This window comes from Paralichthys olivaceus, chromosome 7 (genome assembly GCF_024713975.1).
Source record: "Paralichthys olivaceus isolate ysfri-2021 chromosome 7, ASM2471397v2, whole genome shotgun sequence".
NCBI classification, from domain to species: domain Eukaryota; kingdom Metazoa; phylum Chordata; class Actinopteri; order Pleuronectiformes; family Paralichthyidae; genus Paralichthys; species Paralichthys olivaceus.
Genome location: NC_091099.1, coordinates 27,125,150 through 27,142,290, shown reverse-complemented (window position 1 = coordinate 27,142,290; position 17,141 = coordinate 27,125,150). Strand labels below are relative to the sequence as shown.

Genomic DNA, 17,141 nt, shown 5'->3' with positions numbered 1-17,141 from the left:
GCTATTTGGGTGATATTTGTCGAATGTATAACATTAACCCCGCCCGTACGTTTGCTTTGGATTATGAATCGAACATCCCTTACATTGCCAGCACGCCCTTGTCTGCTGTGGTGGTTCATCATAGATAGCGCACATACTGTATCTTGAGATGGTTTACCCCTTCGGTTTAGTCTATCGAGCAAAGTCAACCAGTACATTACATTTTTAAAATCTTATTTGGATAAATTCTTCTTTTTTATCCCCTATGTAAAACTGTGATTAATATTTACTGAAAATCAGCACTTTTGTGTATAGTTTAAACCATAGACTGTATATAAAGAGGTTTAAACACAACATTTCACATAACACTTGTATACCTTGTGCAAATTTTAAGTTTAAATGTATGGATCATAAGGGGATATTTAAACAAAGAACATTTATATGATGCAATTCTTGATATGGTTTCACCATATTGTGACTTTGTGACTTTAAAGAATAAGGACTGTGGAAACGGGCAGCTCACGCTTTCACAAGTTCCATCAGAAGAGCTTTTGTTGCTATCTCATCAGACCTGTGGGGCCTGTAGTACGAAGCAGGTTGTCGTGTTTGTGATGTCATTGTGTCCTGACCCCTTTTTTTTTTATCATATCTGTAATACATTAAGCACACCACTATTTATTATAACTGAATTTTATAATTAATTGTCGAACAATACCCATGTAAAAAAATCTGAAAAAATAAAGCTGTTAAATTTGGAGGAGAAAGTACATTTTCCTCTTAAATCTAAAGGAGGGGAAGTGTGGATATTATGCAAATAATAACACATTATTAAATACTAATATTATTAGTATAGAAGATGTGTTTTGTCCGTCACTCTCCGGGATTCTTGAACGCAGCATTTAGCTTTGAACAAATCCAAGGTTAATCCCCCCCCCCCACCCACCAACCCACCTCTCTCTCTCTCTCTCTCTCTCTCTCTCTCTCACACACTCTCTCCCCCCTCCCCCCTCTCTATGGCAGGGATCCAGGCATCATGCAGTCATCTTGTACACACACACTGAGACAAACACACGCACTTGTGCTCTGAGCGTGAATCCAGGAGGAAGCCTCAGCTCTATGGCGATGAAAATGGATTTAAGTGCCATCATAGAGCAGATGGAAACGGGAGAGCAGGACACAGCTCTTACTGCTCTACAGAGCTACAACACGGAGGTAAACACGAGCCCAGCTGAATCTCTGCATCCAAACATCAAGTCAATCATAAATGTTTGCATTAATGTGATGTACATGTTGTCGGTTTTACGTAAACAGCTTCTGTCCACGCTTTATGGGTTTAGCTAAAAGAAGACATGTTCAGTTAAGGTCATGATGCTCACATTATCCTCATTATTATTATTGCTTGAAATCCTAAAGTGTTCATTGTATCACCTTTGCTCAACTTAATTTGGATGTATTTATTTCAAGATGAAGCTTCATATTTCCTGTTGCCTACAGAAATCAGTTTTGAAGCTGCTTTAATATGGTTTTGGCAACTTGCAAATGATGCATTGGCATAGAGTGTTGGGGAGTAACAGAAAACATGTGAACACTATATTTTAGGTACATTCCCAACAGCAATAGATTTCATTGAAGGATTTTGAGAGTATAGGTGGAGGGGGATCACCTGCCTATGAATTGATTATATACAAAACTATTCATAAAACAAAAAAGAAAGTTAGAAATACGAAATTTACCATGACAGCTATTTATTTTTTATTGAGATAAATGAAAAAAATAGCATAAAACAGTAACATCAGTGTTAATGTGGCCATTAACCAGCAGCATTCTCACAACCACCTGAACACCAAACACACTGTGCACAGGACTTCCCACGTCATAACCATCCATTCAAAGGCAGAGTGAAAGACACACACATCGTGTTGTGTGTCACCACTGACAAGCATCATGGTGAGTGTCAAGAAAAAAAAGTAGTGAAGAGTAGTTGTATAATACCTTTCACAGAGAAAAAGTCACCAAGGGATTCACATCAATAAAAAATAAACTATTTAAACTATTAAAAATTAGTAAAGGTTTATCATGGGCCATAGTTACAATCACCACAACAAATAAAACACATAAAACATTCAGAATTAAGAATGTCACTGACAGAATAACGACATCTGTGACTCTCACCAACTGTCCTGGTCCTGCCTAGCATCAGGGGCAGGAACGAGGACAAGGCTTTATATGGTGTTTTTGTGTTTTTCAAGACAAAAGACTCTGAGGATGAAAACGAATTGGTTGGTTCGATTAATGTGCATCTGATTAACTTCACTATGTCTGCTAAATAGCAACTGCTTCCCAAGAGTCTAATGCCCTCCAGCTTCACAAAATGCTGTTTGCTAACCCCAAGTGAACAGTGCTACATGGCTCTCTCTGTGGCAGAGCTTTTAGCTGTGTGGGAGTTGATCTCAAAGGCAATAGGATTATGTTCTCTGATGCACAAATAGAGACTTCTACGGCCCAGTCAAATCCTACTCTACCAAAGAGGAGCTTAGTGTTACAGGAGAGGTGCACAATCTGCCATATCCTTTCCTCACTATGCTCTGCTGTTTGCCTGCACTGGTTAATTTTATTTATTTATTTCATTTGGTTTTATCTTTAAGGATTTCTTTAAATGGTAGAAGGTCTGTATTTATAGAGGACTTTTCTAGTCTTGATGACCTCTTAAAGCCCATTCACACACACACATCTACACAGTGTTTTTGCCCAAGGGCATTTTGGCATGCAGATTGGGAAGACTGGGATTGAACCCTGACCTTCCGGTTTTAGCATAAATGTTAAAAACCTTTTCCCAACTTTTCAGAAACAGTCCTTACATCAGAAGGCGTATATAAAATGTTGTTGTGTATGTGTCAGATTGAATCTCAGTTTCACTGAAAGGGCCCTTGAATAATTAAAAACATTGAAATGGCCTGTTGATTGGAAAAAGATTCCCCTTCCCCTGCCTTACATCAACAGTGGATCAAGTCAAAGAAATTTCTCTCGTCTTCAGTTGCCCTCTGTTCTAAAAGTTTTTATAGTCTCTTTTATGTCATTGTTGAGGTTTTGCAGCTTGAGAAAAATGCATCAGCTGAAAAAGCTCAGATAAACACACCTACAACTATTTGCTCAGCACCAAACAGCAGACAGACAAAGCGAGTCTAACATAGTGGAGCATTTTGCAGATATTTACTTCTCACAAACACCACTCAAAATGCTAGCATGCACCTGAGGCTGAGGGGGTAGAGCGGTCGTCCTCTAACCAGAAGGTTGGCAGTTTGATCATAGTCTTCCCCATCTGCATGTTGAAGTGTCCTGGGGCAAGAGACTGAACCCCAAATCCCTCATGGAAAAAGTGCTTCCTACAGATGCACTGTATGAATGTGTGTGTGAATTGGTTAATGGCAATAAACTGTACTGTAAAGTGCTTTGAGTGGTCATCAAGACTAGGAAAACGTTATTTAAATACAAACCATTCATCATAATACCTCATTAATTGTAAGAGATAGAAAAGCTTTAAACTACATACTACCCCTACTGCTCCCCTTAGGGCAGCTGTCACTCAGGACGTAGATCAAATCATCCTCTAACCATAAGGTCAGTGGGTCGAATTGTCCCTCGGCCTGACACTGAACCCTAAATTGCCCCTGATGGCTGTGCTGGCAGAGTGTGACTGACTTAGATGCACTGTATGTGCATCTAAGTATGTACTTAATGTGTGTGTGAATGGCAAAACTACACTTTAAAGAGTTTTGAGAGGTCATTAATACTGTAAAAGCTGAACAACAGCAATCACCAAAAAAAAACCAAAAAAAGATGTAGTTTTAGAACTGCTTAATGCTGCTGCTTTATTTTAAAAAAAAACATTAGTTTGAAAATTCCTTGGTAAACATTTCAGTGGAGATCCAAGAAGCCAATTTTCAGTGACTGAATATCAGAGTTGGATGGTGGACATGGTTAAAGGACACTAATGCTGACTGTTGATTGGATAGTACATGTGAATAATACATGTTTATGTTTTGTTTTTCTCCCCCTGCCTTTCCCTCTCTTGCTCTTCTGAACTCTTCTCTTTCTCTTGTCTCTTCCTCCTCTGACTCATCCTCTACCTCTGACTTTTCTTTGTGGCTTCTCTTCAGATGAACCAGTGCTTTACATTCAGCAGGGAAAAGGAGCACGAAAGAGAGGTATGCCTGTACACCTACTTGATGTTGGTAACTTGCATAAACTCTTAAGAGCTTTGAAGTCAGTACAATGTGTTATAAAATGTCTAACTTGATGGCACCAGTAAAAGAACACATGGTTATTTAATCTTGCTCTCTCCTCCTCTGTGTCATCTGTCTCTCCTTGTGTGTGCATTCCTGGTGCTTTAGGAAGGGGTTTTACAGAAGGTATGAATATGGAATAACTAACATGTTTATGCTTCTACTTTCAAAGAGAGAGAGAGTGGTGTTCAAACAAGGTGACAGAGAAACTTGTGTATTTGTTTCAGGTTATTTCTGAGGCTCTGCAGTGTAATGTAACTTTACTGACAGCTAACACACATATACATATACTATTTATTAAATTGGTGAAGTCAGATAGCACTGGCATCATTTGACATTTAAGAACCTAATGGACCAATGAACCAATACAGCTGACATCTGACATACCCAGATAACCTTCTGTCAGTTGTAGAGTTGGCTGCTAATGGGAATAATATCAATGTATTTGACTTTTTTCATTTCACTTTAGTTTAAAGGTATCAAATTATGAGTGTCAGCCCAGCCACAGTGACACACCATATTCTCTCACGACTAGGATGCTGATGCTTTTCACTGCAACTTTATCAAAACCATCCATTTGGACAGCATAACCATGCCTAACACGTGAGCGGTAACGTGGCCTGATAAGACTGAAATAAGAGTGAAGTTGTTCCACCAGACATGCGTGAGATTGAAACTTAAAGCATCCAAAGGTTTTGGTGCCAGTTTGAACTGTAAGCTGTAAAACTGAACTGAAAGTTCCCTTGAAAACTAGGGCAATATGAATGGTTTCTATGGTTAGTGTTCCATGTTTCGATTTTGTGGTCTTACAGGAATTTTTTGGGATCAAAGCTCTCCAGTGGCAGAGTGACTCTCAGTGAGGGTGGTTCCACAACTAAAATCTGATTCAGTCACAATCAATAAAAAATGATGGTTCATACCCTCAGTTCAACCTAACCACTGAGTGGTACACAATGACTATACATGTCGACCTAATACTATAACCAGCAACTAAATGGAGGTGTATAGAAAGACATGGAGGTGTCAGTGAAAGAAGGGAACTATTGGAGCCAGACCTCCATCTCAACACAAAGAGGGTGGTTAAGAAAAGCACACATGCAGAGGACTAACCAAAAATACTGCCTCATGACTCCCTCAAAATTGATGAGGACATGGTCCTTAATAAACAGAATGGTTGAAGTACATTTATGTTCCCAAGAGGGTGTAACATTTTCCTTTTAATATTGACATTATCAAACTAAATCCAACTGTGGGTGTTAGTCAGTAGATGTACACATCAGATCAGTTTGCTTTGCTCTTAATCAGTTCAGAAGGTCAATGATTAATATAAATTATCAAACCAGAATAAAAGCACATTATGGAATCTCTCACAACAGCAGACTAGAAGATAACAGATCATATCTATTAGCACAAATATGAGTGGTTGAATATCATTCACATCCTTATACTAATCTATCCCACTCAGTATCCATTCTGTTCTGATGAAAATTGACCACTGAACTGATTAAGGTGATTAACTGGTAGTTTAGAGCACTAAACAATGAATCTACTTAGTTGTGAAATTGCCAAGTACCTATGGAGAAAAATGACACTCAAAATGGCCACAAATGTGTGTTACACAATCTACAAATGAAAAATAATGTACATTTTGTACATAATTTGGGGTACTTGCAAATGTGTTCCAATCCAAAAACACAAATACCAAGCAATTTGAAAACATGCAAACAGATATACACATGCATACATGTAAAACAGATTTACACACAGATGTTAGTATTTTTCAACATCACAGATTGAACCGTTTTTGCTCTGGAAAGGCTTCATGTTTTAACAAATAACTTTTGTGACATTTATTTTATCTGTGTTTATGAGCTTCTGTTGACTTTGTGTTTAATTTTAAGGGGGAAAAGAAAGACTTTCTCGATGGACAAACTCTCCTTTTGAAGAAATACATGTACCAACAACAGACTATAGCTTACATATGGTTTAAATCTACTTGCTAAGTGGTAGATTTAGCAAGCAGCTTCAGGGAAAACAGTCAGTGCAGGGGTTCATGGGGTTCTACAGCAAAACAAAACTCTACTGGAGGAGAATCAGAATCAGAATCAGAATTCTTTTATTTGCCAGGTATGTTTGCACATACAGGAAATTGCCTTGGTGTCATTGGTGCACTACTTATGTACATAAAACAACAATATAAAAAACAACAATATATAAGAAATTGAATAAAATAAAATAGAATAAAATAAAATAAAATAAAATAAGACAACAAAAGCAACAAATGATCAGATCGATGAAGTTGAAGTTAATCTAAAAATAATAGTAAACACACACATTCATATTTATTCAGGTCGTGATGTGTCCATTTGTAAAATAAACTTCATAAAGTTTTACCTGGGTTCAAATTGCTTGGTTATTTAACACACATACAAACATTTACTGTTTTGAGTCTAATTCCTCTGTGGCTGAGGGGATAGAAAACTGCCCTTCCATAGAAAAGTGCTGCCCATAGATGCACTGTAGGAATGTGTGTGTGAATTGGTGAATGGCGAAAAACTGTAAAGCGCCTTGAGTGGTCATCAAGACTAGGAAAAGTGCTATATAAATACAAACCACAAATAAGGAAGCGACTCATCCGGTCTCTGACACAGCAGCAAAGCAACAGCTTCAAAAATGTAACCTTGTTGTTGTTGTTCAGTTTGGCTATAGAGAGCATATGATTAAGACTGTGGTCCATAGGAAAAAAGAAAAGTAAGTTAGTTCAGAGTTCAGGGTTTGACATAGGTCAACAGCAGCTTATGTGTCATTGCGTGCTTTCTTTATCCAACAAACGTGCACACACGGAGCATACACCTGCACATAGACTGTAGGAAGATATTAGCAAGATGAGCTTAGCAGACGCATTTATCAGAGCCAGGATTATCTGCCACTCACCTCATTAGCCAAGAGACATAAGACTTTAAACTTTTGAATTTCCTTTAATGGTAGAGTCATGACTACTTGTGCTACTTGTTGGGCATCTCAGCCGTGGAAAATACTCAATATACTTTGTGTAAAATATTGAGACAAGCAGCAGCTTCAGTACAGCATTCATTGCATTGTATGAGTGAAACTGCTATGTTTAATGACCTTTATGGCCATTCTGTGCTTCCATGAATACACGTCTGACTTGATGTATTTGTTGTGTGTCCCAGCATCTGGGGGAGTTGGTGCTCTGTTTCCTCAGTAGGGAGTTGCAGCCGTCTTGTCAGCTGGCATGTCTAGAAACGCTTCGCATCCTGACCAGAGACAAAGACTGCCTGGACCCCTTCATCAATCGCTCTGCCATGTCTACTCTTGCCCGCTACGCTGGCATCGCTGTGGCCAGCACTGCCACACATGGCCACTGCAAACTGAATGAGGGCCAAGGTAAGCCCTGCTGTCAACCACATCTTTTTTTGAAAGATTTCTGTTGTGGTGTAGCTATTGTATTGTTTCTCCTTGCTTACTAAACTTCCAATATTTCCAAAAAACTAAATAACAGTAATACATCAATCCTTTTTGTTTTTGTATCATCTTACTAATACAACCTACAATCCTTTGATCAATTATATCATTCAAATTAATTAATTTCTTAAATAAACCTTTTTTGTCTTATTTGTGTCAAATCACAATATGCATTATCTCAAGGTCAAAAATACATTCAGTCTCCTTTATTTGCAACAGACTACTCCCAGCAAACATTTTGACTCATCATAGAAGGAAAAAGGTTTTTTTAAGCTTCAACTCTTTCTTTGAACAGATTTCTTTGCACATAACTAATGGAATTGTACATTGGGCTCTGATCCTGCCTGTGTTGTTCACAGCTCCCTCTAGTTTGTGTAGAAGGTATAACACAGGACCCAGAGTGTGATTTATGTGCAGGACAGTAGCCCCTACTCTATAAATTTGTTCTGGAATTACTAAACCAAAAAAATCGATAAGATGAAACAGAACATTAAGTACTGACTCTTCCACAAGCTTAGTTTATCATCTGTTCTTCAAATCTTCATATGAACATTTCAGCTTAACAAAGTCTAAATACAGGATGTCTCTGCTACGCTACTGGACTTTGCCATTCATTTTTTCTAGTCGAGGGTGAGGAGGAAGATGCAGAGGAAGTATCGAGTGAGTTGATAAAGGGAGGCTCCCCTCCGTCAGAGAGTCCTGACCAGGAAGTGATTGTCGAGGCTCTCAAGTCCATATGTAACATCCTGCTACACAACGAGACGGGACAGGTCAGTGTGCTGCATTTCTCTTTGCACATTTACATGAAAACTTCAGATTGTGTCGGTGACAACCTAAAGCATGTACTTGGATGCGTGATTGGCAGGTAATTGCAGCTGATCTGCAGCTGATAAAGGGCGTGTCGGAGAGGCTGAAGCAGTGTCATGATCCCACCTGGAACCACGAGGTATGGATGTCAGTTACCTAGATGTTTTCATGGTGACTGTTGACAACTGTAGCCCTCAAGACAAGAGGTCTTAATAATAGTGCACTAATTCTATGGTTTTGTGAGTCTCTGCATGAACTGCCAGGTTGTTTGAAGCTTCACTGCTGTTTATGAAAAATATCTGTCACACTACACAGAATACTACATTTATGATACTCTGTGCACTAGATACCCTCCAGCTGGTACCAAACAAGCACTGAGGTTCAGTATCCTTCCCTCTCTGAAGACAGACAGTGAGATTGTGCCCATGTGTCTGCTCTCTCTGTCCAGGTGCGGTTCTTTGACTTGCGCCTCACCTTTCTGCTGACTGCCCTCAGGGTGGACGTAAGGGCACAGCTAGCACAGGAGCTTCATGGGATCAGTCTGCTAGGTAACTGATTTTTATGTGTAACCAATATTACGTGGACACATCTTCCCTCTGTAACTACTGACCTAGTGACCATCATTATCTCTAGGTTACCAGTCTTCAAGGTAATCAATGGTGCAATGTAACTCACCTTGCAGGTCCCCAACGTCTGTAATACCTAGGATTTTTATAAAGCAATAGCAAGACAAATGAAAAATCATTGCACATATATTGACAAGTTTTTATATTGACAAAGAGAATAAGTTTGCAGCTTCTCCTCCTGTGTGTTCTAGGCAACCAGTTGGATGTGACACTGGGCCTGTGTTGGCCAGACACATTGGAGACGGCCAGAGCAGGGTTAGAGAACATCCCACCTGAAGAACTACCCCCTCTGAGCCGGCAACAAATAGAACTAGCCATGGAAATTCTGAAAATACTATTCAACATCACGTTTGACACAGCAAGACGTAAGGTTGATGAGGTATTGAAGAAAAATACATGGTTTTATTACATAGTCTTTGTCATGTTGTTATAAATATACTACCAACAATTCTGAATATTATATAGTCATTGGGTATAATAGATAACTTACTTTATGTTCATAGAACTACTTATTTCAGAAAGACTGCAGCCATTTTTGTTTATGTGCATGAACCCATAAAGATCTGTCTTTTTTCCCAGGCTTGTTGTGTAATAACTATTTTTAAGTATTTGGCAACAAAGTGTAACTTTGACATGATGGCACTCGAAGGACAGTCAAAGGAACACCTATGCCACCTACAACTCATGCTGAGGGGGACATGAGTGCCAACCATCCATCCAACCAATCCATCAAGTAGAAAACTGCATGAAAACACAGACCTGTTAGTGCTGTGAGAGCAAGGGTCTGGGATCATCACAGACAGAAGAATTTGATTAATTCTCAGGAGACATTGCATTTCGTATAGCTGTAGACATGTTCCTCAGTGCAAGAATTATTTTTGTTTTCAATGGAACTGGACAACATAAGATCAGTCAGTTACCTCTGTCTGTTAAACACAAATACACTGTAAAGATGCACATTTATAGTGAAAAACTTCCACTTCACATCATGAACAAGACATGTGTAACTGTAATGCGTGTGTGTGTGTGTGTGTGTGTGTGTGTGTGTGTGTGTGTGTGTGTGTGTGTGTGTGTGTAAAGGAGGAGACGGCAGAGTACAGACATTTGGGAGCCATACTGAGACACTGTCTAATGAGCCATGCTGATGGAGAGGAGCGGACTGAGGAGTTCCACAGGTAGAACACAAACTTTACATCTGTTGTCTTAGTCACTCTGTGCATTGAATCATACAGTCATTGCCCTCCATCCTTCTTTTCCCCAGCCACACTGTTAACCTGTTAGGTAACCTCCCTCTGCCCTGTCTGGATGTGCTGTTGATGCCAAAGGTGCAACAGGGCTCCGTTGAGTATATGGGAGTCAACATGGATGCTGTCAACATGCTGCTGGAATTCATGGAGAAAAGACTTGACCGGGTAAGTCAAGACTCTTTGTATCTTGTGCACTATAATAATCAAAACAGACATTAATTCAATTAGGTAATATTTTAAATATGCTACTATAATATAATGTAATATTGGTTGTTACCTGCCTGGTTAAAAGTTGCTTATTTTTTTCAGGGTAAAAGGAAACAAACTATTGAACACTGACTGGCACTCTGTCAGTAGGAAGAGCTGTGTGTTAACTGATGTGTCCATGTTTAGAATACGATGCCAACTAGTTGCTACAAGTTACAACTCAGTGAAAATGTGTAAAAGTCAAGGATATGTTTGACTACTACAAATGAAGCTGACAGTAATTTAAATCATTACTGATAACAGAAAGATCTAATGGACCATGTTCCTTACAGACAGTGGTGGGAAGAAACCAATTAGATTTTCCTTGTTAAAATAAATCTATAAAATTAAAATTACAAATTTTAGCATTGTGTGATATTACGTATTTAATGTATCTATGACTGCATAAAAAGATACATCTCCATATTGTGCTTTTAATGACATTTGGAGCTAGAGTCTGCGCTGTAGTGATTGTGTGATAATACACAAGCTCCACATATTATCAAATATCTAATGTGAACAAAACTCATCAGAAACATGGAAACTTGAAATACGTCAGTGTGATAAGAACTATTTCAAAGATAGAATCCAACTTTGAGAAAAATGTATTTGATGTATTTTGACTTCTCAAATGTCCCATCTTTTAATGTGGAGGAGGCGAGGTTTATGACTTATACTGCAACCAGCCATTAGTGTTTAATAGAGATGAATTGGCTTCACATTTTAGATCTGTCATGTTGTCTTTATTTACAGCTTAGGGTTATGTCTGGGAAATGTATCTGAACTGCTCAATATATGCAGACATAAATAAGCAAGAAGGTTTAAAGTAGAATATATTGTATACAATATATGGAGAGAATCTTACCACAGTTAAGTAAGTCAAACATCCCCTAGAATAAAAGTTACATATTTCTTAAATAGCATTTCTGGAAGCCAAGAACTTCAAACCAATGGATCTATGTCTCTGATCACACACATGCAGGCTGTTGCCTGGTCCATTGATTGGTTTATAAAAAGGGGGTCAATGTATGGACACATGGTCAGTCCAGCACAAATAACTTGCATCACGTTTTTGACACAGAGGCCCCTTACTGGAATTTCCGACAGGTTGGCCCCAACACCGGAGAAAGAGGATCTATATATGATTGTGAAATACAGTACATGTGGTTAAAATAATACCTAATGTCTAAAATAACTTTCACTTCCCACCCTCGTCATGTTAGCTCTCTTTGTTAACACAGGAATCAGCAGCTTCAGTGACGTATTCCAGCTAATTGTAGCTTGAAGTCTCAGTGTGGGAGGAGTTGTAGAGCAGAAGCACCTTCATGTATTGACAGCTGTGAGTTCTGATCCCTGACTTTGGCCACGTCTGATTGGTTAGAGGTATAGAGCTCAGAAATATTATTTAGTTAGTTAGTTAGTTAGTGTATCCAACAGGTGGTACCCATACTTCATCATCACAGTTTGCAGGCCAACTTACCAGCTGTGCACACACAGTTCTCTTGTGCATCAAGCGATTATTCTCTCCACCATTTGTTTGTCTGTTTGTCTACTGAACTGATTTCCATTCAATTCTGTTGGGGGCAATTCACCCATTCAGTTTTGTAACAGATCCTGATAAACTGGCCAGGAATTTTTTTCCCCATTCTTTTAAATGGCAAAGTTTGGACACTAGCATTGGTGGAAGTATATGCTCTCTGAGCGTCCTCCTAGTTTGTTTCTGTAGTCCAGATGATTGGTTGTATTTATTCTACAAAAATGTTTGCCTTTTATTTAATCAGGGCCATAAGCTGAGAGAGACCCTTCTCCCATCACTGAACTTGCTGACTGAGAGCGGACGCATCCATAGAGAGACCAGGAAGTTCCTCAGGTCAAAGGTCAGTACGAGGCTGAGGCAAATAAAATCCACAATGAAGACAGTAATTATGAGCACTGTTGGTGTTTTGATGGCTCGTGTGTGTGTGTGTGTGTGTGTGTGTGTGTGTGTGTGTGTGTGTGTGTGTGTGTGTGTGTGTGTGTGTGTGTGTTAGGTGCTACCTCCACTGCGTGATGTAAAAAACAGACCAGAGGTGGGCTGTGCTTTGAGGAACAAACTAGTTCGTATAATGACACACATTGACACCGATGTTAAGGACTGTGCGGCTGAATTCCTATTTGTGCTCTGCAAAGAAAGTGGTGAGGAAAAAACTTTTTGATGGTTTGTTTCACTGATTCATGTCACTCTCTGTATGAGTGACTCTAAGCCCATCGCTCACTGTGACATGGACTATGTGGACCCATCAACTCTGCAGTTGAACAACTATGTAATATGACCCTATTACTATCACCTCTGTTATGAGTTATGTTATGTACTAATGTAGAAATTACCCCACATCGACTCAAGATTTGGATTTAATATGGACAGTGTCTTTATCAATGAACTGCTTTTGTTGACATGGATGTCTTTTAATTCTGCTGTATTAACAGTCACTTGTTTTTTTATTCAGTGTCAAGGTTCATTAAGTATACTGGATACGGTAATGCTGCTGGTCTGCTGGCTGCCAGAGGACTGTTGAGGGGGGGCAGAGACTCTGGGATCTACTCTGAAGATGAGGACTCTGAGACAGAGGAGTACAAAGAGGCCAAGGCTCAGTCAGTGCCACTTCTACACTGTCTACTTAGCTCAGTGCCTGATGTAGTGTGTTTCCTTGTAGCGTTTCCAAAATACATTTGCTGGTTTTAAGTAGTAAACTTGACATTTAGTGTAAACATTGAGTTATCTGTCTTACACAACTGTCTTTGCTATGTGCAGACTAAAGCCATGTCTCTCTCCAGCACCTACATTGTTTAAAAAGAAAATGCACTTGCATCCATCTGAGCACCCATGAGTGTGTTGGTCTTAAAGTGAGCTGTGGTCATGTGTATCGTTAATGCATTGCTTTCTGCAGTGAAAAGTGTTTCATCAAAACCCTGTCTGAAGTCAGTGGCACAGTTCATTTTTATTTTAAGATTCACACAACCCACATACACTCATTCTCTGTTCTCTCGTTCTACTTGGCCAATCCACTATTATAATATCTATGCACTCAGGTACAGGCTCAACTAGATTTTACAGTGAATTGTAGATGTCACTCGGATTGGTTAATAACATGTTAAACACAAACACCCCCATGATTAATTAAGTGACTATGTGCAACTTTTTTGAAGCATGGCACAGTTAAACTAACATAAGTGTTATGTGAAATGTACTTGCACCATGAGCTTTACACTAAGAGCTCAGAGCATAAAAATAGAGCAGATGGAATTTACAGTATGACCCCTCCAACCTATCCCCTCCCAAATGAACAAGCATGGAACACCTCGACTGAGAGACTTCTGATTAGAAGTCTGAATCATCTCTACTGACTCTATGGGAGCAGCAGTCGTGATCCAGACCACCCTGATACTGATTTTGGTTGCTTGGCCTCAGTTTGCAGTGACAGCACAGCTGGGCTCAGAGCGATTCCAACACTAAATGATTCAAAAGAAAACACTTGTTGGCTTAGTAGTTTCTCAAATCAGCTACTTAATGGACATTAAGGTGATATTGTTTTTGTCATGTTGTTTCCAATGTCAACAATTAAGTATGAAACTTGAGATTTTAATAACCATTGCAATTTTCTATTCTTTTAATTTTTTCTGCCTGTCTCTTTTTTGTCTCCAGTATAAACCCAATAACAGGAGTTGTGGAAGAGGAGCAGCCTAATCCCATGGAGGGAATGACAGAGGAGCAGAAAGAATATGAAGCTATGAAGCTGGTCCGGATGTTTGACAAACTGTCAAGGTCAATACGAGTTAGAACACACACACACACACAAACACACACACACACACACACACACACATACACTTTTCAGTTAGAATGGATTACATTCCACTCTAGATAGAAAGTCTTACAATAGTTACATTCAGTATTCTGAGTGGTCCCCTGTACAAAGTCACTAAAATGTTAAATGATTAAGTTGAAGTTAAGTGTATTTGGTTTTATATGTAACTTCAGACAAATTGACTAGGGCAGCATATGTTAGTCTAAGTATGTTAGTCCTGTGATGGGCTGCTGATCTGTCCAGGGTGTACCTTGCCTCTCGCCCAATTTCAGCTGGGATTAGCTTCATCTTCCCCCCTGTGACCCTCAAAGGATAATGGGATGGATGGATGGAACAAATAGACTATATTGAAAATATGTTTCTTAAAGTACAGCATCCGTGCATGAACACCACTGTGATTACACCTGCGATTTTTCTATAATTACATGAACAAGGTTATGAATTAACCTGTGGACCTGTTGTATTTGCTGTAATATGGTTCCACGTGCTGAGAGAAGATATAAACCAGATTGAAACTTTGTGAGGATGAATAAGGTTTAGAGCATCAGTATCCTGCTGAGCATCAGCTGGAACAGAGCTGCTTCTGCTGAAGTTCGTATGCCCACCAAGTAGCCTAAACATGGCTGGCCCATCACTGAAGCATCGAGTCTGTCCCAATGAATTGACTATGCTCAGATGATATATTATATCTTGTCTTGTAAAGACAAGAATAGCTAAAGCTCTTGGAAAGCGACCACCACCAATTATGTTAAGGTGCTTTAAAAACATACATTTGAACAGGATTTGTAATTAAGTTTGAGAAGTATCAACTTGGATGCACTCAGTTTTTTATTCAGTTGCACTTCCTGCCATTTTCTCAGTAATTAATACTGCCACAGTGTTCAGTGTTCAGGGCTGCAGACTTAGTTCAATTTATACTTACACATGCCCTCATTATTTCATTTGAAACACTTCTCTCGGCAGGAACAATGTGATCCAGCCCATGCAGCTCAGCATGGATGGGAAAATGAGAGAGATAACTCCAGATGATCTACAAAACCTGACACACAATCCTGTGTTCCAGCCAGAAGAGCCAGGCAGTGAAGATGAGGCTTAGAAAGCACAGAAGCATAAAGACAGAAGTAGCTGTAACCCCTGTGTCAGTCCTGGCAGTTTGATTTTTGAAAATATTCACGTGTCACATGGTGGAAAGTTGGAATTAGTTTAGTCAAAGTGAAACCACAGCATGGGATTCAGATTGAAGGACCATATCACTGGCTTTATATGCGCTTCTCTGCTATATACAAATATCACTGACCATTTTACAAAAATGTGACTTTGAGTTTCATTTGCATGAAAAAGCAGTGAATCCCAGCTCTCAGATGTTGGAGCATCCTTGAACATCATGTCCATACCTACAGCTACTACAATACAAGAACCAAACCATCCTTTTGACAAAAAATGTAAATGGCTGAGTTTTATTTGTATTCAGTTCATTTTCATAACTGGAAGGTGGAGAAACAGAAACAGCTTCAGTATGGTCCTTTAAATCATGTTCCTATCTTGATAATTAGACACAATGGATACAACTCAGCAGGGTTGACTGCTTCTGACAAACAAGAAGACTCATTTATTGCTCATTTTTGCTCATGGCCTGCTCTTCTAACTGTATTAAAAGACTTCATGCTAGTGTACCTGAGCTCTCTGTGTATTTGACTGCTCATTAATATTTCCCAGTCAACTGCACACATAGAGTATGCTGTGAAGTCCATTGTGTTGACCATTCCTTGCCCCAAAAACACCCTGACAGAAAACCTGAACCTTAAATGCTCACAGAGTTGATGTATGATTGTATGGTTCAAAGTTATTTATTTCAGCAGACAAAGCCTACAACTATGAGCTCATTCAACACTTCTTACTTGACTTCAAAAACACTGAGATCATGTTTTCCCAATTCTTTGGATCTGATTTGTTGAGGTCATGAGAGTGTATCTTTTGAGACTCCTGCTGCGCCTCCTCCTGAAGCTGAATGAGCTCAACAGCACCATGCCTCTCCACAAACACCCAGTAACTGTCACTCAGGGTATTCTACAAACCTCCCCAACATGTTTTCTTTTCCATAGAGAACTATTTACAGAAAACAGTTGTATGTGTCATTTCACCTTCTCATGGGAGCAGGAGAACATGTATGAAAGCCAAAGAGATGCTGCTCAGTTTGTGATAATGGAATCAGACAAAAAGAGATACTTTAGATGCCTGTTCTTTTTCATAAAGCCCCTCAGATGTTTTATTTTTGACTTGATGTGAAACTGCTGACAGATAAATTATAATTTCAGACTGGAGATGAAATATTATTATGTAAAGAAAGAGTCTGTAATCTGAAACACATATAATAGTTGTACTTTCCTTTATATTGTCATTGTATAGCTGCCAACAATAATAGGCTGTGTTATATATTAAATGTCTTTAAATTACAAAAATGTCATGTCTTATTTTTGATGTTAGCTTTTATAGTTTACTGTCTTAATAGAGGTTAAATACAGCATTACACAAACCAGGTTGCCACGTTGATCCAGGGCTTCTGTGGCTCAGAAGTTAGAACAGGTTGTGCACTAACTACGGTGGTTTGATTCCCCTGCTTGT

At 39.1% G+C, this 17,141-nt stretch overlaps 1 protein-coding gene across 2 annotated transcripts; it reads left to right on the top strand.

The window, feature by feature from the left end:
- Positions 1-984: 984 nt before the first annotated feature.
- Positions 985-16,978, top strand: ric8a (RIC8 guanine nucleotide exchange factor A). Of its 2 annotated transcripts, XM_069528172.1 has the most exons (15): positions 985-1,191; positions 4,137-4,184; positions 4,371-4,388; positions 7,457-7,670; positions 8,373-8,518; positions 8,614-8,694; positions 9,004-9,103; positions 9,373-9,560; positions 10,262-10,356; positions 10,443-10,593; positions 12,456-12,551; positions 12,705-12,849; positions 13,161-13,305; positions 14,357-14,476; positions 15,483-16,978. In XM_069528172.1, the coding sequence occupies exons 1-15, from the start codon at positions 1,096-1,098 to the stop codon at positions 15,613-15,615; spliced, it is 1,776 nt and encodes a 591-aa protein (XP_069384273.1). In that variant the 5' UTR covers positions 985-1,095; the 3' UTR covers positions 15,616-16,978. The 2 variants fall into 2 exon arrangements, with proteins under 2 accessions (XP_069384273.1, XP_069384272.1); XM_069528171.1 differs by lacking the exon at positions 4,371-4,388 and having other exon boundaries at positions 987-1,191.
- Positions 16,979-17,141: the final 163 nt, after the last annotated feature.